This window comes from Aquila chrysaetos, chromosome 23, assembly GCF_900496995.4.
Source record: "Aquila chrysaetos chrysaetos chromosome 23, bAquChr1.4, whole genome shotgun sequence".
NCBI lineage: Eukaryota > Metazoa > Chordata > Aves > Accipitriformes > Accipitridae > Aquila > Aquila chrysaetos.
In genome coordinates, this window is record NC_044026.1 from 3,884,748 (window position 1) to 3,908,457 (window position 23,710).

Here is a 23,710-nt window from a genome sequence, read left to right on the forward strand (position 1 = left end):
ACACTAGTAGTTATTTATTGCATTGTTTTCTGCATTGTGCCTCCCGTGGTTTGGTCATAGCTTGTTTCAGGATTTATTTATTTAGAGAACTGACAGTAAGCTGATGGCTGTACGACACTTTCCCTTTTGAAAAGAAAGGCACCACATTTTTTAAGTCTTCTAATACTCCATTTGACCTCCACAAATTTTCACAGATAAACCACTAATTTTTCCTGAGTTTTCATCAGCCAGTTCTCTAACTGGTGTAATGTTCTTATAAGCTCATAAGATTTGAAACATCTAAATTAAGACCTTAACCTATTCCTTCCCCATTCAAAAGTTGAGGTCCTACTCCTCTGATGCCCCTTTCCCCTTTTTAACATGTAGTCTATCCTCCCTCAACAGCTTGTGGGAAAGGTTTATCTGCACACTTCAAAGAAGTGTAATTTCCCAGCTTACGGTTTTGACACAATGTATGTATACTTAAGGACTTCTCTTGATGGATGACCTTCCAGATAATAACCAAAACTTTCCACAAGACCTAAATTCAATAGCAAATGCTCACAAGAACAGTGTTATTAATTACTACCTCTTCTTATAGCAAAATCATACAATTTCATTTCTTCCCACCCCCCCAAAGTTAGGTTGATCTTTTCTTTCTTTGAACTTTTTGAATGTTTTTTTTGCTAATACTCTCTCTGCAATAGCTGTTATGTCTTAAGATCTCATTCTGTCTTAAAGCCTTCCTAAGGAAATCTACTTCAACTACAGCTAATGCAAAGATACTCATTTAAGTTACATACAATTACAGATCATAATTTTTCTCTAATACTGGTCATACAGTTTTTGCTATTCTAGAAACAAGTTACCTTCTTTTCTAAATTGTAACAGTAAAATGTACCTACACATCAGGCAACTAAATGCACCACCCTGAAACAGAAGCCACACAAAAACCCTAACAATATTTTTTGGTACTTTTTACATAAACCTTTCATTTGGGGATTTCAAGCACTTTAAAGAAATAAGCATTATATCCAGCAAACAAGTGATGGCTGAAGATAAGTACAAATGAGTTAAATGGCATGTAGAGCAATAAACGTCATTAAATATGTTACTGCACCTCTTTTATAATTCCAAATTTTGTGTGAACTTCTTCCTCAACTCCTCTTATTTTAGCCAAAGCTGCTTCATGTCTAAAAAGCAATGCTTCTCGTTCTGTTAGCAAATGCTCTCGTTTCTGCAATTGCAGAGCATACTCCTGCTGTGCTGAACTTTCTCTCTGTATCAAAAAAAAAAAAAAAGTTGAAATGGCTTTAAAACCCATGAAATTGTCACAATTTATACTGAATTTGAATTTTTTCTCCCAGAGATACGCTAAACTTTTGGTAAAATCATAGACTCTTACACAATAGCTTACTAATTAAAAGTATCCTGATGGCCATCTATGTTCAGCTTCCCCACATGTTAACCCAAATGACTTCGATGTGTGTCAGGATGGCTTGGCCTCCCAAAATACAAAATTCAACTCTATACAGTTGTTCAAGTATAAACCTAGAGAATTAAACTTAGGCTTTTGCTTCCAAAAGTTTTGGATTAACTGTAAGACAAAACAGAGTCTGATGTGACTGTCTACACTGAACACTAGATTACTATATTGTTTTTTCAATTAGTGGGAAGCGTCCCTGAAAAAGTGGTGAGGAAAAAGAGATACAAAATTATTTTTATCTCATATGGTGCAAAAGACAGTCCTGGCAGGGAATCTAGCAGAAGCATGGGAGCTTCTGGATAAAACCATACAGGAGGTTCTCTGCTAGTGGCCTAGGCCTGCTAGGGGATGAACTGTTGGGATTCCCCAGCAGCACAAAAGTAGAGATAAGGCGGAATGGAGGGTTTTTGCAGGAGGCTGTGAAGGCAGGCACTCTTGAAAGCCTAGAGTCAGGAGAATAGCTTCAGATGCTCTCAGGAGAAGCAATGGTTGCAGGTGTTTCCTTCCACGCCCACAGTGCATCACAAGACATTCCTGATGTAGAAGCACTGTGTTCAAACTCCCTCAAGCTGAATTTTATCTGATCTACCCACTATGCAAGTCAAAGCACCACTACTGAATCAGTGAATTAATTTAGGGGAAGAGGCAGATGACGACAGAGATTTAGTGTGTAAGTCATTGTCATTAGTATAAGTAATAGTAATAAGTAATAGTTTTAGTATATAAGTAATAGTGATTTAGTATATATTTCCAAATTTCCTGTCAAAAGTGAGAATCTTCATAAAATTACTCAACAAAATTTTTTAAGGTGATTCCAGTTCCTACCTGGAGCTTCTGATGTATAACAAATAATTCATCATAAATTTGACTGATGTGAGGTGGTATTAAGCCTTGACTATTGCATGCTTGAGCGTCAGTTCCACTCACAATTTTCCTTACCAAACCATTGGTAATATTTTGGTCTCTATTTTCTTGCATATTTGCAGCCAAATGGGATGGTAAGTTGCTGCCTATGGAAAGAAAAAAACCATTTTACATTAAAAAATTAGTCCTAGATAAATGATGACATGATTGTTGCTCCAGAACAGTGAAAATTTATTTTAGGCATTTAGAGTGACAAGTATAGAGCAAGAGGTACCAAAATGAGACAATAATCTCTTAAAGAATTATGGAGGTTGCTCAAAGCTGTGTTCCATGACTTGTTTGAATTGATCAGGGATCAATGGAGTTTTATAAGTAAAACTATGTCCTCCACTTCAATACAGAAATCCTACAGATATCTGTATGAAATCTATGCACAGACTGAATCATAATGTAGCCGAAATCTTCTATTACTTTTGTAAGGGCTTCAGGCAAGTGATTCACTGCTGACTAGACCGTGGCCCGACATCTAAGTTAACAGAACAAGACTTAAGAAACTACTGGACAGAACATGAGAAACTGCCAGACATGACAGATTACAGTGTAAGAAGCTGATGAAAGTTGCAGGTAGCACAGTGAGGAACGGCTACATTTCACAAACAGTCAAATGGCCAAAATTCACAGATAACTGAAGGGAAGCATTGGGATCTTTTGGTGTGCGGTGTCTTGCAAGGCCAACTGCACCTAGGTGCCACATCAGGCCAAGATTACCTAGGCGACAGTATCACAAACACAAATTTGAGTACTGTGCTGGTTTTGGCTGGGATAGTGCTAATTTTCTTCATAGTAGCTGATATGGGGCTACATTTTGGATTTGTGACCAAAATGGTGTTGACAACACAGGGATATTTTAGTTATTGCTGAGCAGTTCTTGCACAGCGTCAAGGCCTTTTCTGTTTCTCAGCCCACCAGCGAGCAGGCTGGGGGTGCACAAGAATTTGGGAGGGGACACAGCCGGGACAGCTGACCCCAACTGACCAGAGGGATATCCCAGACCATATGACGTCATGCTCATCAATAAAAGCTGGGGGAAGAAGGAGGAAGGGAGGACATTCGGAGTGATGGAGTTTGTCTTCCCAAGTCACCGTTACTTGTGATGGAGATGGCTGAACACCTGCCTGCCCATGGGAAATGGTGAATGAATTCCTTGTTTTGCTTTGCTTGCACGTGCGGCTTTTGCTTACCTATTAAAGTGTCTTTACCTCAACCCTCGAGTTTCCTCACTTTTACCTTTCTGATTCTCTCCCTTCCTACTGGGAGGGAGGTGGAAGAGTGAGCAAGCAGTGTGTGGGGCTGAGCTGCCTGCAGGAGTTAAACCACAACAGGTACCGATGCAGCAAAACTCAGGCTGATGAGGAAAAAGTAATTAGGGATAGGTTGTTTATTTGGCAGACAACTACAGAAGAGAAAAGAAGGACAATGAGAAGGAGCATCAAGAAACAGCAAAAAGGTTACTAGATAAGCAAATGATGCAATCAGGGCTAATTGGTGGTATGCATTAGGCAGCCCTGTGGTTGATCACCCATCACAGCTGGAGCAAGACAATAAACTAAATCTGTTGCTCTGCCACAGTGTGTCTGCTTCAGGGGTGAGGAACAAGAGGATAACTAGTACAATGCCACACAAATCCTAACAGAAACAGAAAAAAAGGGAAAAGAAACCAGAAAAAATGTAGTCATATCTGAAAGAAATGTGTGTGATATTTATCAGAGTTTTGTGTTTATTTTGCCTTTGATCCCAAATACTGTAAACTATGCATTTTTCCTGGTGCAATTAAATTCTTTTTTTTTTTTCTTTTCAGAAAGAATGTGTTTTCAGAAAGCTGTCTCTCCCCACCCATTTAATACAACTCTGGGTGAGAGTCTATTACAGTTCCATTGATCTGTTCTGCCTGGCTTTGAGATTCCTTTTAACCCCTTTGGGGCTGGTTAGCTGGCTATCTGTCTCCACACCTTCAAAAGAATACATCAATGTTCATCTAAACCTAAAACTCCCCACAAGAGACAGAGCGACACTGATTCACAACTCCGACTGCAGCAGTATTTTCAAACATTTGCAGTGAATGAATGCCAGCTGGTCCCTGCTACAATCTTCTAGTTAGAATTTCCTGAGTTAACTGAATAACATATAATACTCTCCCTCTACCCATTACCAGTTTTTCATCCTTAAACTGACTAAAGACATCTGACTTAACAGAGTTGTAGTATTTGTTAATGCAGCTAGCTACTTAAAATAAAACAAAACAAACAAACAAAACCCCCCAAACTCACCCTGTTTCTTCATTTATTTTATAAAGTTACCTGGCAGCCAGTTTCATAAAAGGTTAATTTTTCTTTTTAAAATGTATGCTAGTATTGCATCAAGTATGTCTGGACCTCCTAAACTAATTCTAAAGGAGTTACTCGTACTTACATGAAAGGTTAAATCCCCAAATTAAAATACATTTGAGCTGGTTATTTTATTTCTGAACTGAATAGAAATACATTTACTAGAAAGTTTTTTAAATTACATGTTGTACTTCACAGAGTTGTAATATTTAAAATTCAGTATTTATTACCTGTTTCCACATATATAGCTGTATTTTGAACTGCATCAGTTTCAGAGCAATTAATGGTCTTTTCTTCTATTTCTAGACCACTTGAATCACAAAAAAAATCTTGCTCATCACCAAAACTAAAAAAACACAAAAATGCAATAATCTGAAATTACTCAGTCCCTTTCTAACATGCTACACATAGAGCATTGAGAGAAGTCTGTATAAAAATGTAAACATTGCTCAATCTAAGATTTTGATATTTGACTGATAACAAATAGCAGAGTTAAATCATTTGGATGGAAAGCATTATTACTCACAAGGTTTTAACCACAACAATTAGTAATGTTGCTGACTTAAAAGTAACAATAATTTAGAAAATACAATTTTCATGCTGTAAGCACACGTATGCAGTAGGTAAAACCAACACTCTTCTCTCACCACCAACCACCAAATTCCAGGAAAGTTAAAAATACAACCCCCCCTTTTAAAATTATTTTTTCATATTTGGTGTAAAGTAGCCCTGAAAAGAGATTTCTTGGCTTTTGGAATGCAATTATCTCTAAATACACTTAAAGCTGTTCATCAGTCTGAGCTATTTGCTTTCCTCTTAGTTCAGTTTATATCACCTAGTTCAGTTTATAACATCTCTGTATCCCATTAGCAATTCCAACATACACAGATTAGATTAGAAAGTGAGCGAGACAATGCTCCTTATCAAAATCAGCATTCACATTATTTCATACATCGGCCACAAATAGTTCTTTACTTAACAAGAAAACAAGAATCTTAAAACAACTTCTGGATCTGTGCAATCCGAATGTATTGTTTACTCATGGTTTATCTGGATTATGAGAGATGATAAAGGAGAGCTGAAGAGAAAACACCTCTTACCAATCCCAGTCTTCAAAACTTTGCAGGAAATCACTAGAAGATCTGATGCTGTTCTCTCTTCCACTTTCAGCAAATTCTGACTCTAAAGAACATTTGGATAAAGAAATAGTGGTATTTTCCAGTGAGCTGTCCATGTCACCTGGAATATATATAATAGTAACAATTTTATTTTGCATTTGAGAAACTGACATTAAGAAATCGACAAGCGCTTATTGCAAATGCTTGCTGTGTAATCATATAGGTTTAAGAACCAAAAACCCACTGATGCAGTCTAACAAACGAATGAAGAATTATAACAGCTTAAAACTATAGGATGAATTATTTAGTTTTCAAACCATATTTGTCTTTCTGAAGTTTTACAGCTTGCCTTCATAAACTAATTTTTCTATAACCAAAGTCTGATGAATACATTGTTTTACCCTGCTGTCCACGTGCACCAGCAATGTGTGTAATCTCGAGAAGCCCAAAGACATTCTAAATATTAAACATTTATGCATCTTTAAATTAAAGCCAAATGTATGCATTATGAGGCGGACTGCTACCAACTACTTCAAGCAGGACTTGAACACAAACAGGTTGGGAACCATTGTTTTAAAGCATCCTTTGTGCTCTTTATGTGAATATTAACATTCCCAGGCTGACTCCCAGATATCACAAACCCCTGATCGAGAATATCTACCTATTTAAAATGAGAAAATACGAAATTTCTTAAAATAAATTTAGGAATGATACACTTTTTAGTATATATTTTCCCGAAAAAGACATCAAAGCACCATTGTTTGCTATTACCTTTGTATACTAGGAAGCTTCCACTCTTATATTTGGTGTGTAATGCTCCTGAAAGGCAATCCTACAAGAAAGCACAAACCCACTGTAATACAGTCAGAATTTTCAGGGACAGCGAATGTTACAACTTACTCGTTTAACAGTTACAACACCTTGTGACAGAACTCTTACTACAAACTACTGACTTTGAAAAGAGAATTTTTTTTTTTCAATATATAAATGTAAATGGCCCTCATTAATACAAAGAGGCAAACATATTCCCCACAGTCTGGCAATAAAATATTCATAGTGTTACATGTTAAAATATTTGAGAGGCTACAAGACACTATGAAGACAGTAACATAAAATAAGGGCATAAAAGTAAGATCAGGTAATCACGGAAACAGTGCCATCTATCTTTATATCTAGGCTTTTTTTGTCAAAGTTTCCTGCTCTGCTTTTTCCTAACTCGTAACTACATACTAAGAAAACAAATGACACAAGTATCAGGCTACAAGCAAATCAATTCAATGTACATTAAAAAAGATCAGACTCAAAGCAGCTCTTGTGATCTTAGCTGTGTTTCACTGCATCTCTCTGCTATGCTCTAAATGATCAACTACTGTATTTTCTTGTACTTAAATACTGCTTTTTAATGAAATAACAAAACACAAACAAATCTAGCATTCCTTTCCTTGCAAGCATTATGCTTTAAAGTCTCAGTGACAGTTTTTTAAAGATAACTTCTGAAAACTATTTTTCTTTAAAGAACAGTTCTGTAATTCAAAGCAGAATATTCCCCAAGGAAAACATAACATCTAGAGCACCACAAAATGCTACCCAAGTTGCGAATCCTTCTGGAGGAACTAAGGGCAGATACGTCCAGATTTTAGCTGCTAAAGAACTCAAATCCTCACCTCATATTTGGGATGGTTCCTGATCCTAAAATGGCAAGTCACACTTCCTCAGGAAAAAAGGCTGGTTTCTCTATTCATTTGATGATTCCCAGGACCAGCTTGATCTCCCAGTCCAACTGTGTGTCTCCCAATCTTTGGCTGCTCATGGGTATTTTTACAACATATTACTTCCCTTGCAGCATGAGTCTGAACACTTAAGGTGCTGGACACAGTGGAACCATTTGACCCATGGAATGCAGATGCAAGAAACTGCAAAAATTTGTCTCAGTGAAGGACAAACAGATTTCAGACAAAATAAAAGCAAGTGCCTCACCAGTGAGTATTCCTTCCACAAGGTGTCAAAGGCTTTTGAAACACCAGCATCTGGGAGGGGTCTTTGCTGCTGGGTTTTTAGACAGATCAGTTTCCTATTCTACTGTGCAGACCCATAAATGCTTATGTCAGCACAAGTAACTGAAACAGAGGAATCACAATGCTGTTCCTTCGTTCATATCGGTGCAAAGAACCTGGTGTTCTCTGGTGTAAAATATCATTGCTTTACCTCTGCAAGGGAATGACACCCATCATAATTTACTGTCTGGTCATTATGGCAGTCTCTTACGAGCTATGGGTTTGATTCTCCTCTGGTTGACTAGACATGGAACAATTTCCTGCTCCCTGAAAACAGAGCTAATCACTAGCTTTACAATCACAAACACTCCTAACACATTCTAAATAAGGCTAGCAACTGCTGTAGCAAAAGATACAAAAGAAATTAGTTATCCTATTATACATATTTTATACAATGCCTAGTATGCTATTTCTAAGAGGATTCACATACTATCTTGCCCAACTAGCAGGCACCAGAAGGTTTTAGACAAAAACTAAGTGCCAAGCTGCTCAGACTGTGTTTTGGGAGCGCGTAAAACTTGGAATTGCGATTTCCAGCGAAATTTCAAGTTCAGAGAAGGATGACTCCAGCCCTTCCACTGTAACGCAACCAGAGCAGAGGGACAGGGGTAGGACTAGAAAGCACACGCTTTCCACGTAAGCTCCCAAAGCCTGTTTAAATCCCGTTTTTTGGCTCTCACCGCCGATACGCGTATGTAATACCACAGCGCCTACAAGGAACCCCACAGGAGGACACTCCCGCCTCCAAGCGCCTCAGGGACGAGGCGAGGAGGAACGGCTTTCCTCCTCCTCCTTCCTCCCACCTCCCTCCCCCGGCCCTCCGGTCTCACCCCCGCCGGCCCTCGCAGGTAGCGCCGCTGCAGACGCCGAGGGGAGCGGCTGAGGCCGGGGCCCGCCATTCCGCACCGCCCGGGCTCGAACCAACCGCCACCACCGGCGGGCGGCGGGCGCAGGCGCGGCAGAGGGAGGGAGGGAGGGCGGGAAGGCGGCGGCGCGCAGGCGCAGACGCCGCGGCGCGTCCGTTGCCCCGTGGAGGCGGGAAGCGGCGGCTCTCTGAGGAGAAGCCGCGGCGGGGGCAGGGGCAGAGGCGGCCGGTGCTTCCCGCCGCAGCAACGGCCGGTTCGCCGGCCCCGGCGGGACAGCCAGCCCTTGCCCCAGCCTCACACGGGCAGCCGAAGGCGGTTGGGGGTAGTGTTCTACAGTCTAATGCTTGGGGAGGAGCTTGGGGGAAGAAGTAGTACTATCCTGTGGAAAAAACCAAAACAGAACAAAAAAACAAACCGAAAACCACCCAAAAACTCAAAAAATACCGTGACGCTGCGTATTTCCAAGTTGCAGACCTTAACGCCAGATCGGCAACACTGGGAAAAAAAACCCCTTGATAATGCCAGCACTGAACTGTAGATTAAAAGTTTAAAAATAGAAAAAAAACCAACAAACCCACACTTAGTCATGCATATTCACTATCGAGAGACAAAGCTTTAAAAGATAAACCGACCCTGGCCGATGCACCCTCCAGTTACTCGGTTCTGCAGCACGGTCAGAGCAGTCTGCCTCAGGAAACGGAGCCAACATAAACATTTAAGATAGCCAGGAGAGCCACGTCATAGCACGAGCAGTGGGTTATACTGCAGCATTTCAGGCAAAATCCAGATGTTAAGTACATGTTTTTCACTCAGCTAAGTCATTTAGAAATATTCTATGTACAACAAAAAAGTTGGTATACTTTTCTAGCAAAATACCGATCAAAACATTTAAGAACCATTCTTTAGCTTTCAAATACTGAAGTGCTCTTGAGGAACTTCAGGCCCGCCGGCTGCCTCAGCTTACTTTCCACACATTAGAGTAAAAGCATGAAGTTCCAAAGGCCTTCAGTTTACTGACGAGCAATTAGCACCTACAATTTGCATATTCAAAATAGAGATCTAAGAGAGCAGGAAGACAAATTAAGTAAGTTTTCCTTTTTTTAAACAAACCAAAGGGAAGTCAAGACATTTATTTTAACAAGACTAAGATTTAATTTTTAAAATTTGACATTTAATACAAATATGTCAGGATAACACAAATACACCTGAAATATGCCAGTGTCTGAACTTTTTATTTAACATGCAAAAAATCAATTGGAACACATAAAAACCCCACCTATAAGCTGTAATTTTACATTTATACATCAGAAGTGTCCATTTTAAGAAGTTGAAATAATTAGTCAATAACATCTAAATACTGATTTATACTGCTAGAACATCTGTATACTCAAAGCAATAATTCTATATTTGCCCACAGTCTGTAATGACAATTCTTCCATTTACTAGCCCTTTAGGAGAACCAAAGGATTCAATCTTTTTCACAACATCCATTCCATCTTTCACAAACCCAAATACCACATGCTTGAAGTCCAAGTGTTCTGCTTTTTTAAGTGTTATGAAGAACTGAGAATTATTCGTATCCCTGCCCTTATTTGCCATTGACAACAATCCAGGACCAGTGTGTTTCACTTCAAAATTCTCATCTTCAAATGCTGTTCCATAAATTGACCGTCCACCTGTTCCATCGTGGTTAGTTATATCACCTCCCTTGAAAAAAAAAAAAAAGGGGGGGGGGCATTAACTTACAAGTCCCAAAACATACACCAACAGCACAATTATATCTCCTTTCAACAGTAAAGACTTTGCTTTGGAAGAACTCATTCTTAGTTTTCACATTTAGATATAAGGCTTCCCAGCTTCAGCAGCTTTGTTCATTTTAATGGAAGCAGTAGTGGGAAGTTTATCCCTTGTTTATTCTGAACACAGCGTTTTATCTTCCTGCTCCACATGGGGACCGCTCCTCTAGGCCTGTCTTTCCCACTGCCCGCTTCCTGCATCACTTGGCCCTGACAGCTGGGACTTGTGTTACCTCATTGAAGGCCTGTCCTTGCTTAGTCCCTGCAGGCACAGAATTGATCACCTGAAAAAGGTTAAGGTACCAGTGACCAGTAATTTCTTGCTTCTGTGTAGGCAGCAGCTTTTGCCATGTTACTGCTTGTTCAGGAGAGCAGCTACTGCTACTGAGCAGTGTGTTTTGTCTTTCTGCAAGGCAGCAAGCTTCTGGCTCATGATTATTTGACTATACACATAAAAGTGACAGTATAGGTTATTATATCTTTGAAGGAAAGACTTCTCTTTGAAAAGCTTCTCACTGTACCTGGAGAAAGTTTAGGCAAAGCAGAGCAAACTTAGAATATACTAATTTCATGTGATAAAAGCTCACTTTTTGTCAGGATATGCATGGTGCAGTTAAGTGTTTTAAAAGCAAGCCTGCTCCTTATAGGATGTGGAATACCCTGAAACAAGCTTAAACACTAAATGAGCAATACTGCTTTCCTTATCAGAAAAGCACCAACTTTTAAGGAAAGAGCCATAAAGGGCATACTTCAGACACAGGTGATACGTAATCAAGAGACTGTCTGGTGACAGACCATTCGTATATTACTGACTAGTTCTGAGTTTGTAGAAGGTCGTGCCTCATCTTCAGGGATGTAGTGACATGCAGGAACATCAGTGTAGTGTGTAAGGAAGCTGGTTCATTCTGCCTGTTACAAGTCACTGAAACTCATTGAATCGATGAGAATTTTAGGGAAGGCAAGGTCTATCTGAGCTGTGATCAATCTCCTAAGCCTTCACCATTTATGAAGAACTTGCTAGTGCTACCTAACACATACAGAGATTTAAAACCAACACTGCCTACATGGTGGGTTCAGATGCACTTCAGGCTGATGCTCCTGGTGAAAAATTTGAGTATTTTAAGGAAGAGGCCACTGCATGATAATGAAATCTAGAAGACTTCTTTTCGATGGGAACTTGAGCATCTAAAACACTTGGAATATCAGTTTTAAGTGCACATTATCTGAAACACAAAGTGCACTTTAAAATGTAAAGGAAGCCTGGAAAGTAAGTGTTCTTAGCAGGTGAGCATACAGAAGTTCCTCTCTGTAGAGAGATAAGGCTGAGTGGTAGTTTGGGAAACCCTACTTTCCTTGGTGTTCCTGTTCAGCAACAGGCCCCTTGCCCATTTTGAGAGGAGATCTCTATCTCTGATTTTCTTTCCACACTAACATGGCAGCACTAGGTAACACTAAAGGATCAGGCAGCTGGCAGACACAGGTAAAAAGCATTTGGCTTAGGGCAGCACACGCAGCTTGCACCATTTCTCATCTCCTTGTAGGGAAAGGGCAGATGAGAGTATGTTGCACACTGGATTCATGCTGCCAACAGGAACGTGCTATCCTGTATAAAGGATTTTTGAAGTGCCATTGTTAGTCAAGATGCATCTCATTCTCTTAATGAAGAGTCTTCCTGTTATGCTTACCTGACACACAAAGTCAGTGACTATTCTGTGAAACCTGGAGTTCTTGAATCCAAATCCTTTCTCTCCTGTGCACAGGGCCCTGAAATTTTCAGCAGTTCGAGGGACAATATTTGAAAACAGCTCCATGGTTATGTGTCCTAAAGGTTCATCATCAGCAGAAACTTCAAAATACACAACAGGGTTGGTGTCCTTTGACAGTCCTGCTGCCAGAGATAAGTGTCCTTTCTGAAGTTCTGACAAGCTTAGCTGGCATTCTTCAAACCTTCTCTTGAAAGAATTAGCCATTTCTTGGCTTTTAAATCTGACTGCAAGTTGTTCTACTTTTACTTCACCATCTGAAAATAAATCCGAGAACAGGTTTCTTTAGTTCTATTCAGTATAGTCAGAAACAAATAGCTTTCATCTTATATAACTGCCAGGGAAAACCAAAACCACAGAAACTACGGATGACTTAGAAAAAAAACAACCAACCACCTGAAAAACTCACCGGCATAATCTGTGGCTGTCCAAATTAAAGCATTGTTTGATGTATCAGAGGGCACTAAGTTCATTTCTTTGGTGATGACATGGTTTGCACAAACTTTAAGAACTTGGTCTCTTCTCATTAGGACTCTATAGTATTTCTTCTGTGTATGGAAGAGGATCTTTATTTCTCCAACACCACGCTCCTTCCACTGAGTAGCATCCCTGTCCCATCTGTAAAGTTTTGCCCTCTCTTTGAAGAGAATTTCTTCATCTTCTTCTCCAGATTTTACCTCCACCTAAAAAACAGCACAGTAGAGTACCCATGATTTCCCAGAGAGCTGCTGTCACCAACATAAATAAATAGTATTACATATACTTATGATGATTCTGACATATTACAATGGAAAATTATTCAATGTGTTCCATTCTCCAACACCATATGCATCACACCCCAAAATGAGTAAAACATTTAGCCTTTTCAGAATTTAAGAGCCCAAGAAATTCCACTGTTTGAGATTAATTATAGCACTGCAACACTACTTTGCCATGCTGCATATGGTTTTGGTGGGTGTTTGTTGGTTTTTGCTTTGAGTGTGGTTGGTTTGTTTGGTTTTGGTGGGTTTTTTTTTGTGTGTGTGTATTTGGTTTTTTTCCTTTTAAAAAAACCCCACTAACAAGTGTTCTGGCAAGTTTGCCTGCAAAGTTTCAGGTTTGCTGAATGATGCGCACACTGAGAAGTGAAGACACAGTACTATTACCATTGCAGGTGTTGCCTTTTGAACATTGTTAAAGAACTTGATATTTGCATTTGAACAGAATAAACACCAACTGAGCATAACCAACTTAGGCCTGACAGCCGTATCTCCTCCTCACTTTATGTACGCATATCACTGCCCTCTAACCTCCTTTAATTAAACACATCTGAAGATAATGGAACACTTGAGAGAACTGGAGGAATACATGACAAACAACTATTTGTGGAGGGAGAAATGAGACTGGAGAAGCAGCAAGTAAGGGGAGAAAGTAATAGAATCCATAATATGACACACAGCAGAGCAAAGGCATACCACATTTTGAAGGTGATTGAAGGCCTGTTAAGAACTACATCAGATTTGGTGTTCAAATTAAAGGACACTGCATACTGTTTATTTGTGCTCTATTTGTCTTGCTTAATAATTATACTAATCTGTAATTAAATTATTTATAGGAAAGCCAGACAATATGACTGTAACACCAGAAAAGTTTGAAATGGTTATTAGGCACACTACAGCTAAATACCAAATCAAGACATGAAAAACTGTGTGAAGGCTCACTCAGCAAGTTATAAAGCTACCTTCAAAGTCAAAGGTTCTCCTACTTCTTGAAAAAAAATTTATTTTCAAACTAACAAAGTTTGTTCCCTTAGCCTTGAGGTGAGGTTAATTGTACTACATCTTTATTGCTTAGTGATTCTAGAAATCTCTTGCCTAGCTTAGAGTAAAAATTTTAAGTTGGCATGACTTTCACAGAACTGAATCTACAAGTTATTGATACAAAGCCACAGCTGAATTGTATTACCACTAAGTTATTCAGTTCCCCCCCTTGGTTTTCAACTGTGCTACAATGAATCAGCTTTCGCTTTTACAAGTTGTGTACAAATCTGCATACTGATCACCACTCAGACAAGGTATAATGAAATAAACGTTGAAGATTTTGACTTATGCACCAGACCCTTCCCCAGTGCTAAGCTGTACTAGGATTTAAATCAGCAGGCGTCTCTACATAGGTAGGGCAAGAAAGAGAGAACAAGGCACACAACACGGAAGGCAAAGTTAGTCAAGCAAAGCATTTTTTAAAAAATTGCTGTGTTAGCAGACATGCTTATCTTAATGTTGTTTTATATTCCAGAAGTCACCTTACCTCTGGTAAAGACACAATTGGCTCAAAGTGGATATCATCGCTATGTACCACCTCATCATCACTACCACCTTCATCTTCATCTGCTTTACGGGCTGTCTCCCCAAACACAGCTGCTCCTGTATTCGCCCATTTGAAGTTTTTATCTACAATTAAGAGTTACATTTTAAACTTTGTGTAGTTCTTTTCCTCTTGACAAAAACTTGCAAAAAACTTGTTAACTGATTGATCAGTAGAAATTCGGTGCACAAAAGGTATATTGTACAAAGCAGAAGTCCAGCTGAGTGTCTGTCTCGGAGACTAGTTTAACTCACCTTTTGAGCCAAAAGCAAAGTCTCCAGAGTTTTTGGAAGCCAGATCTGCAAATGACAAGCCTGCAGTACTGCCGAAACCAAATGAGATGATTCTGTTTTCTATCAAATAAGAAGGAAAAGTCAAAGGTTATTCTCTGCCTTTCTTAAAGAAAATGCATTTAATGTTATGTAGTCAAAAGCATAAACTGGAGAAGTCTCTATAGTATTTTTATCTTCCAATAAATTTAAAGTTTGCATGACACTTGTTATAATGACAGTCCTTTATTATGGTTTAAAAAAAGGGCTCAAGACTGTGTGAGACAGTTTCAGCACACTACTACTATGCAGATCTACAGAGGTCTAATAAGTATTCATATGGTATTTAACAGTAAACTAATGAGAGAAAGTACATCATATGTAAATAGTACAACAGACACTAGCATTGCTCTGTAGTAGTGCCATTTGAACACACCAGAATTTGACGTATATAATTATTTCAATCCCCGGTCACGTTTTTACTAGATTGGAACTCATGCTTCTAATTCCATACTGGCACTACTTGTCTCCAAGGCAGCAACTACATTAGACAAACTAATCTACAGAAAAGCATACTGACATTCCTCCCCCCAACCCCCCCAAAACAGAATGCACCCCTGACCCTACCTTGTGTTGACTCTTGACAGTCCGAATCACTTTTTTTAGTTGACAAGTCTACAGGTTTGTCATCAGCTCCTGATAAAGTCTGTGATACATGCACAGTCTCCGTGGTGGAATCTGGTTTTTCACTGTTGGTAGCTGACTGGACAGATACTGTCACCTCACCAGTTGATGGAGTAGGTACTTCTTCCTTACTGGTACAGACTAAGTCAGCTGAACTTGTAACCTCATTCTCCTGGGATTAATAAAAAAGTAATAAGCAAATAAGCTAGAAGAGCCTAGTATTCAAAGCACCTCCTCAGGAGATTAAGAACAGTCAGTTTAGAAAAAAAAGACCACCAAGAAAAATTGTTGTTGTAAGCTTTCTGAAGTTTTACATTACACTCAACACACAAGGACATTAACTTGACAAAAGACTGAAGTATCTTTGAAGTAGTACACTTTCAAAAAAATACTATTACTTCCTGAAATCAATTAGTCCTTATATAGACATTAGGAGTGATTTTACTAGCCAAAGCATTTTATGCTTTATGAGAACAGCTGCACCTCTTTTCTCTTCCCAAGGAACTTAAGATCTACGCTTCCGTTTCAGTGTTGGCAAAGACTTGAGTCACAGCCACAAGAGTCAAGTAGTTTTTTCCCACTGGATGTTTTAGGTCTCACAAGGTGAAAACTATGTAGTCTCACACATATATGAAGTAATTGTACAAGTTTAATCACAAAAAGTTCAGTAAAGATTTAGTTCTTACTTTTGTTTCTTGAATTTTAACTTCTGTCTGAAAGTCTTCTGGACTGTCATCCTCAGTATCACTGCTGACACCACAGACAGATGTAGAAGGAACCTGCAGAGTTTCTGCTTTAGCCTTCTCCTCAGGAGTTGGTTTCTTTTCCCAAGTAGCAGCACATTCTCTTTCATTATTGAATTCACTTTTTCCTGCGATGCCTACTGCAAAGAACAAAAATTAATGGAAAACAGCTGGGAAGGCAGCTAAATACTGAAGTAATTTTTGGCACCTACATTATAAAATAACCTCATGATAGCCAGAGCAACCTGAAGTAAGACTTCAAGAGTTTTTCAAATAGCATTACTGTTTAAACAGTGGAAGTGAAGACTAACTTACTTAATCCCACTCAGGGTGACTAGACTTGGAAATTCATCATACACAGTTTTCTACTACTATCAGGGAATTTCCATGCAATGATGAAGAGTTCAATCTTGCAGCTGCTGCTACTAATAACTTCCTTCAACATTTGCTCATATTTCAGATGGCTAAATATATACTACCCCTTTCTAGCACATATCCTCAAAAAAAACCCCAAACTTCACTTCTAGAAGTATCTACCCAGATTTTCAGTTATGCAACATTATAGTCTAGGGCACAGCCAAAGTAGACATAAATACAAGCAGCAAATTCAATCTTCGACACCTGTATTTTTAGTATAAAGACCAAATATCTTTTTTTTAGTTCAACAGTATTAACTCATAACTTTAACTTAAATTGACTATCTGCAGAAATAGCAAGTATTCACAGATGTAGACAATTTTCCTCTTGTATAGTTATCACGCCAAGCTGAATTCTTCATATTCAGAAGAGGAGGCTCAAGGTAGGACGACACTTTGATGTTCTTGTTTAGAGGCCACCTGAAATGTACGTTTCTCATTCAGGTACCACTTTACTGCTAACTAACAGTTCAACATACTGAGCTTAAAGCTGTATTTTGAGATGCAGCTTTTCTGCTCCCAGCATCGGTGCTTCTAAAAACCATCTCAGGAAACATAAAACTAATCTCAGTGCCCATGTGTCTTTCAGATTCAGAGCTTATGTTTCGGTATATAAGAAGTTTTAAGTACTGTGTTTTAAGACATACCTTTTACAGGTTCTTGCAATTTCTTCTTCTCTTCTGAATCACTGGGATACAGTCTTCCATTAAGTTTCTTAACAGCTGTTTCATAGTCTTCATCTTAAACAAAGGAAACAAGCGTTAAGCTCTCAGGCATCCTCTTAAGTACAGAGAAGTCTGCTAAGCCCTTCCAACTCACAAGCCTAGCAAGCACACATAATTTTTTGCTTATGTTTTAAGAGTTCCACAGGTAAGAAGTGAAAGCTTACTTGCTGATTTTGCATACATGTGCCTCAGTGTGCTACTGACACTTTTCTCAGCCTGGATTGTTACAGGTGCATGGCACGTGTTTTTAGAGAACACGTTTCTTACTGAGTGATGTTATTAAGAGTACCACTAAACAGAATTAGGAAGGAAGACTGAAAATCTTTTGTATAAAAACTAGCAAGCTCAGATATTTGGGGGGGGGGGGGGCGGGGCTTCTCTTCTCCCATTTTCTGTTGAATACAATGCTTCAGAACTTCCAGTTAACATATTTGCTGCTCAACAAATTAAGAGTAATTTAGTTGCATTACAGTAAGTTTTGATACAAAATACGTCCAGTTTCAGTGTTAGGAATTTGCTTTAGAAGAAAAATAAGCCATTAGTCTAGCCTTTATGGAACCTAAGCATGTTCCTTTTTGATAAAGACTGCCTTGTATTTGTCTCTAAAAATAGTTACAGAAGTAAGCCTCTTGCTCAAATGAGACTAGGCTCAAATATCCGACTGTTTAGTCTTACCTAACCAACTGCATTGGTAATATGAGTGTGAACACCCAAAAGACACCAATACAAATTTGCTTTAGTCATTCCTGGGCCTCCACTGTAATATTCTGTCTTGAAGAACTGAGTGTACCTCTTTGGCCATAAGGAAGATGGCAGGATTATTTCTCATCAGTCCAAACAAAAATACTCAAGTGTCTAATGGTTCTGATAGTATTCACAGAATCACAGAATATCTCAAGTTGGAAGGGACCCATAAGGATCACTGAGTCCAGATCCCTGTTCCTCGCAGACTACCTGAAACTGAACCATATGACTAAGAGCATCGTCCAGATGCTCCTTGAACTCTGACAGCCTTGGTGCTGTGACCACTGCCCTGGGGAGCCCGTTCCAGTGACCGACCACCCTCTCTGTGAAGGAACCTTTTCCTAATGTCCAGTCTGAACTTGCCCTGACACAGCTTCATTCCATTTCCTCCTGTCCTATCACTGATCACCAGGGAGAGGAGATCAGCACCCCTCCTCTGCTGCTCACCTTGAGGAACTTGTAGACCGCGACAAGGTCACCCCTCAGCCTCCTCTTCTCCAAGCTGAACAAACCAAGTGACCTCAGCTACCCCTTGTAAGTCTGGCCCTCAAGGTCCTTCACCATCTTGGTCACTCTCCTCTGGATACACTCTAATAGTCTGATGTCATCCTTATATTCAGGTGCCCAAAACTGCACAGAGTGCTTGAGGTGAGGCTGCACCAGTGCAGCGTATTACACCCTTTCCCCACAAAAAGGCAACACAAAGATCAACTTTGGCACTCCTTACCATCATCCTCGTCACTCACATATCCAGGCTTATTCTTGTAACAGAAGAAGGTTGAAGGTAGCTTGAGAAAGCCAGCAAGAGCTCTCTGTTCAGGGGTAGGTGTTAACTCGTAAACTATTACAACTTCATCAGAAGGAAGATCATCTTCTGCCACTGTTGTCTTCTCAGCTTTTTACAGAAATTGAACAAACCATTAAAACAGAATAATTTCAGAACAGGGAATAACAGTAACCCCACACTGCTGTTATTACAGAACTGAATTAAGTCTAAGGCAGTTCAAAATACATTTGGAGCCTACATATTTTCTGTTGATCCACAGGAAACAAATCAAAGTTACAGGATGCTAGGACAAAGCATCCTGTTAAAACTTAAGGAATTCTAACCTTCATGCCCAACTACATCCTGTTCTATTGCCTTTGAATTCAAGCATCAGAACAGGAACAAACCTGCATCTTTATATTGTTACAAGGATTATTTAACTAAGCCTTCATGTCAAACAAAATACAACTACAGAGAAGAGGTATACAGGTGTTATCTAGAGAGAGAGGGGCAAACTTCAGGCCTGAAAAAAGAAAAAGTGAAGTTGTCTACAGCAACATGTCCTACTGCATTGCTTAAAAGTGCTTTAAGTTCTACAAAATTTTAAACAGCAACTGAATAGAACTTATTTCAGATTACCTATGGGAAATCTGATCTTTTTATTAGCTAATCTCAGTTTAGCATAATACCTGTTGCTGAAACTTTTATTATTACAGAAGTAAAGTAATTTTTAGTTCCACCTTGTTGAACAACAAAAAATATTGCTTTCAGTCTATTTAACTAGCTTTTCCAGCAAGGACAAATACCACTATCCGTTTTATTACATAGCTTTTTCTCCCCTCTCCTTCAACATTAAGTTGTCCATTCCACTTGCACTGTTTTTTCAATACATAATCAAAGGTCAAAGCTGAAAGCACAGCCTAGAGCAAACTGTATTGTTTAGTTGGGGCTTTGTTTGTTTGGGTTGGGTTTTAGTGTTTGTTTTGAGAGGGTTAGTTTGGGGGTAAAGGTGTGAGAAAAATTTTTTAACTATTTATAAGAACTACCCCATAAGCACATCAATGTCCACGCACTGGCTGTTTCTAAGAACAATTTGATTGCTTTAGTAAGTCAACCTATTTGTTAACATTCTCCAGGTTTGAGTTAAACTAGTCAGCAGAATTTGAAGGGTGCTCTCAAAAGCTCACTATTCTTTTCATTAAAAAATATTTGATAAGTTTGTGGCACAATGTAGTCAACGGGAACCTAAATCTTCAGCTGGGAACCAGACCACTACCCAGTTCCTGAGGAACACATTCTCCTGCTCATGCAGTTTGATATTCATCACTGCAAGAGACAAGGACAGAAGAGAAGTATAATGTTTATAGACATGTCCCTTGATCTTCTGACACAACTGACACACTAAAATATATTGCTTTTTAAAAGTAGTTTTCCGACTAGTATCTTTCAGTAGATTAATAGCAATATAAAGAATAATAGAGTAAAAGCAAAATCCGAAGTACTAGTTCAAATTTAAGTTTTTTTTCCGAAGTGTTCCCTCCCCAACCTTTGCCCTAATGGACTCTCCCTTTGATTACAAGTTAATCATTTCAAGCATTTATATACCAGTGTAGCTCAAACCCATTACCAGCACATACAGTCTTGTAGAGTAATTGGGTTTGCTCACTTCTTTTAGATCTCAATAGCTCTTCTGAGCCTGTATAAAGTAAATGGAGGATAAAATTCTTGAACAGAAAATTTCTAAGTTCATATCATGACAACAGGCTATAGATGTTTCCATATATTTTCTCAGAATCTTATGCAAAAAACTCACTAACCCTAGCTAATTTAAGAATTAGAAGTACATCTAGTATCATGTTATGAAGATATGCAGGTATCCTGCATATTAGCATGTGTTTTATTCTCTCAGATTAGTTAAGCAAGTGTCTCGGACTGAGTAAGTTTGCACCAAGTTCCCCACAGAGGTTTAAGTGTGGAGTATTTAGTCTTAAAGCCATTAAAAATTACAGCAAAAGAACAGCTTTCCTTAGGATTAGAGAAATTTCAAAAATGCATCTTCAACAACAAAGAATTTCTTCCAAAGTCAGTCAGGTAGACGGTAAAAGCATGAGCTTCCTTTAATCTGAGCAGTATAAAGCTAGCTAGAAGACCCTGGCAACAGATGATATAATCCATCATACTCGACAGACAGCATTCCCAAAGAATTATCATATTGTCTCTTTCAGTAGCCTTTGTACAAAGTAGCTGAATAAGAGAAATACATTAAAAAGTCACTTCAGAAAAATTCACAGGTAAAGTTCTCCATGAAGCTAATCTATCAAACACTGGGATAAGATTCTAGTGTTCCAAACATCCACTCAAAGTGACAAAAGGGTTCAACAACAAAGATTAAGATTATAACATGTATTTGCCCTCAGAACACTAAGACTGAGCAAGATGTTCATTGGTTCAGTTAAATCAGTTTCTTCTCACCCTCCCCACAAGAAAGTTAACTCTTCTGATTAAAAAAATGCTGCAAACAGCTTAAATATATCTTCACAGGCAGCCATGAAAGCAAAGAGCCATGCATACGTACAACATATTTTTAAAAGGCTGTTGGTTTTGTGATAATAGAACTTTATACTCGGGGGGGAAAAAATCCACACAAAACATTGTTAGTATATGGAAGGAACATATTAAAGAACAATACCATGCACAACAGTTCTTTTCACTGGTATATTGTATTTTTGCTTTTAACTGACATTAAGACCAGGTAGGCCTAAATATCTAGCTAGTCACAATACTGGTATTTTTTTCTCATGCATATATCAGTGAATATCTTCTGGATATAAAAGAAAAGCACCAGAGTTTAAACCTTAATGCATGTAACTGACATAGTAACATGCAATTGACAGAACTTTCATTCAAACTTGTAAAGCACTTAAAAAAAGCTCATGACCTGACCCGAGAAAAAGTACTTTTGCATTGAGGTGCAGAACTACTGTGAAGTTAAATTTCTTTTGAACATTGCTTTAGCACAACTCAGAAACCGCTCCCCAAAAGACATTCCCCATGAGAAAGCCTCAGATTATAGTTGCATTGGGTAGGCTTGAAAACCTAATCTTGAAAGAACTTCTCAAAGTCATTTGCTATTAAGTCAGAGCTCAAAACAAAGCCACTGAGGACAATTATCAACTGTAAATAAATCACTAAGTACATAATCATATCCTAGTTATCAGAAAAACAGAAGTGAAGAACAGTCTGAAGTACCAGAAAGGCATATTTTGTTTGGTTTTTTTTTTTAACTACACACACACATCCACCCTCACACAGCCACAATATAAAAACAGGATCAGTTTGAGGTAGCAAAAGTCCTTGCACGTATGCACTGGCGCAGAATGCTTGATCACTCCACATTATGGACATTGAATGATCAAAATAAAACTGAATTGTTAATAAAACTCCATGCATAGGGATGCCTAAAAACACAGAATAGTTGACTTAAGATCACATATACAGGAGTTCAGTGTTTAAATATGAACAGCTTCTCTAGAAATACAATTTTGGGAAAATGGTGTTTGGAATGACATTTTGACATTTTTAAACAATGTAAGACACTAGTCATGTTAAAAGACTGTCTTGTGCAGACTAGAATAAAAATTTGCTTTTTAAAAGTAAGATGCTGTTGAACTGCGTAAGTTGAGTATGCTTACAGCAAGCATACTTGCAAGAAGCACTGTTAGTAACATCTTATAATGACACATAATCAAACTGTAAGCTGTACCAGTTTTGGTTATAGGTTCTGAATGTAAGCAAATCAGTTACTCAGCAAAAGTTTTCTGACCAGCCAAGGTGGACTTCATATTATACATGAAGTATATACATATAGGCAGTAGCTAAGGAGTTGGCTTTCTCATTTCTGCATGCTCCATGCTTTTAAAAGTGCAATAGTTAACATATTGATAATCGGGAAACTGAATTAAACATTTCCAACAGAGAGGCTAAATATATTCAAGTGTTTTACTGGATAACCTGTCTTGAGATCTTCAAGCATATTTCATTGAAGTGGAAGACCTCAGGCACTAAGAGATGTATTCTCTGAAAATAACAGGAAAATTTAATTTCTTTAGAAAAGGGGAGTTTCAGAGATCCAGTGTGCATGTTCAGCAAAACTGTGATGGAGAAGTGCAAGGCAGATACCCTCAGAAAATAAGGCAAACAGAAGCCAAAAGCTTAAACAGCGCCATCCATTGTGCTAGCTCATATTAACATACTAAGGGCTACAGACATTCTCCACCAGGACAAATACAGCAGTCATACACACAATTTTAAGTACTATTCTTCAGCATGCATGTTAATTATAAGGATTACTGAGCCAACTGCTTTGCCGCAGTTGGGTTACTGTCCATGCCCGCTAAAGTGTTTTTATCACACATTCAGTGCAGTATGTAAATACCTTTACTATCAGGTTGCAAGGAAGATGTGCTTGTCCAAAAGGCCATTGGATTAGATTTAAAAAGGCTAAAATTAAATCCTAAAAAAATAAATTGTTTGGATATAAGTGTTTACCTGGAATTTTAAAAGGGTAAAACAGACTTATCTATGTTCTGGAAGCATTCTATAGTCGTATTTCACAGTAGGAAATTTCATCTGTTAATTCTACACAAGCGTATCCAACCCATGTGAAGACTGCAGCTATCATCTTCCACCACATCACTTTACTACAGTTAA

At 38.6% G+C, this 23,710-nt stretch overlaps 2 protein-coding genes across 10 annotated transcripts in view; both read right to left on the reverse strand.

Moving 5' to 3' along the window:
• The window catches only part of CCDC138 (coiled-coil domain containing 138), a 47,056-nt gene extending 38,231 nt beyond the window's left edge, over positions 1-8,825 (reverse strand). For 3 of the 6 annotated variants that reach the window (XR_005931215.1, XM_041119517.1, XM_041119520.1), the window contains exons 1-6: positions 8,716-8,818; positions 6,603-6,663; positions 5,814-5,952; positions 4,944-5,059; positions 2,291-2,475; positions 1,100-1,258 (exon numbers count right to left, since the gene is read on the reverse strand). Coding sequence is in view for 5 of the 6 variants with exons in the window: in XM_041119517.1 (XP_040975451.1) it covers positions 1,100-1,258; positions 2,291-2,475; positions 4,944-5,059; positions 5,814-5,952; positions 6,603-6,663; positions 8,716-8,784 (729 nt within the window). In the remaining variant the exon portion in view is untranslated. Of the gene's footprint in view, positions 1-1,099; positions 1,259-2,290; positions 2,476-4,943; positions 5,060-5,813; positions 5,953-6,602; positions 6,685-7,495; positions 7,876-8,715 lie in introns of those variants that run through there. The other 3 variants (XM_041119519.1, XM_029999213.2, XM_041119518.1) reach the window with 3 other exon arrangements.
• Positions 8,826-9,879: 1,054 nt separating this feature from the next.
• The window catches only part of LOC115334574 (E3 SUMO-protein ligase RanBP2-like), a 34,338-nt gene continuing 20,507 nt past the window's right edge, over positions 9,880-23,710 (reverse strand). The window contains exons 21-30 of one of the 4 annotated variants that reach the window (XM_029998923.2): positions 23,436-23,513; positions 18,962-19,129; positions 17,413-17,505; positions 16,293-16,486; positions 15,550-15,784; positions 14,908-15,006; positions 14,597-14,739; positions 12,720-12,993; positions 12,233-12,567; positions 9,880-10,458 (exon numbers count right to left, since the gene is read on the reverse strand). In XM_029998923.2, coding sequence (XP_029854783.1) covers positions 10,153-10,458; positions 12,233-12,567; positions 12,720-12,993; positions 14,597-14,739; positions 14,908-15,006; positions 15,550-15,784; positions 16,293-16,486; positions 17,413-17,505; positions 18,962-19,129; positions 23,436-23,513 — 1,925 coding nt within the window. In that variant the 3' untranslated portion in view covers positions 9,880-10,152. Of the gene's footprint in view, positions 10,459-12,232; positions 12,568-12,719; positions 12,994-14,596; positions 14,740-14,907; positions 15,007-15,549; positions 15,785-16,292; positions 16,490-17,412; positions 17,506-18,961; positions 19,130-23,435; positions 23,514-23,710 lie in introns of all 4 variants that reach the window. The other 3 variants (XM_029998924.2, XM_029998921.2, XM_029998925.2) reach the window with 3 other exon arrangements.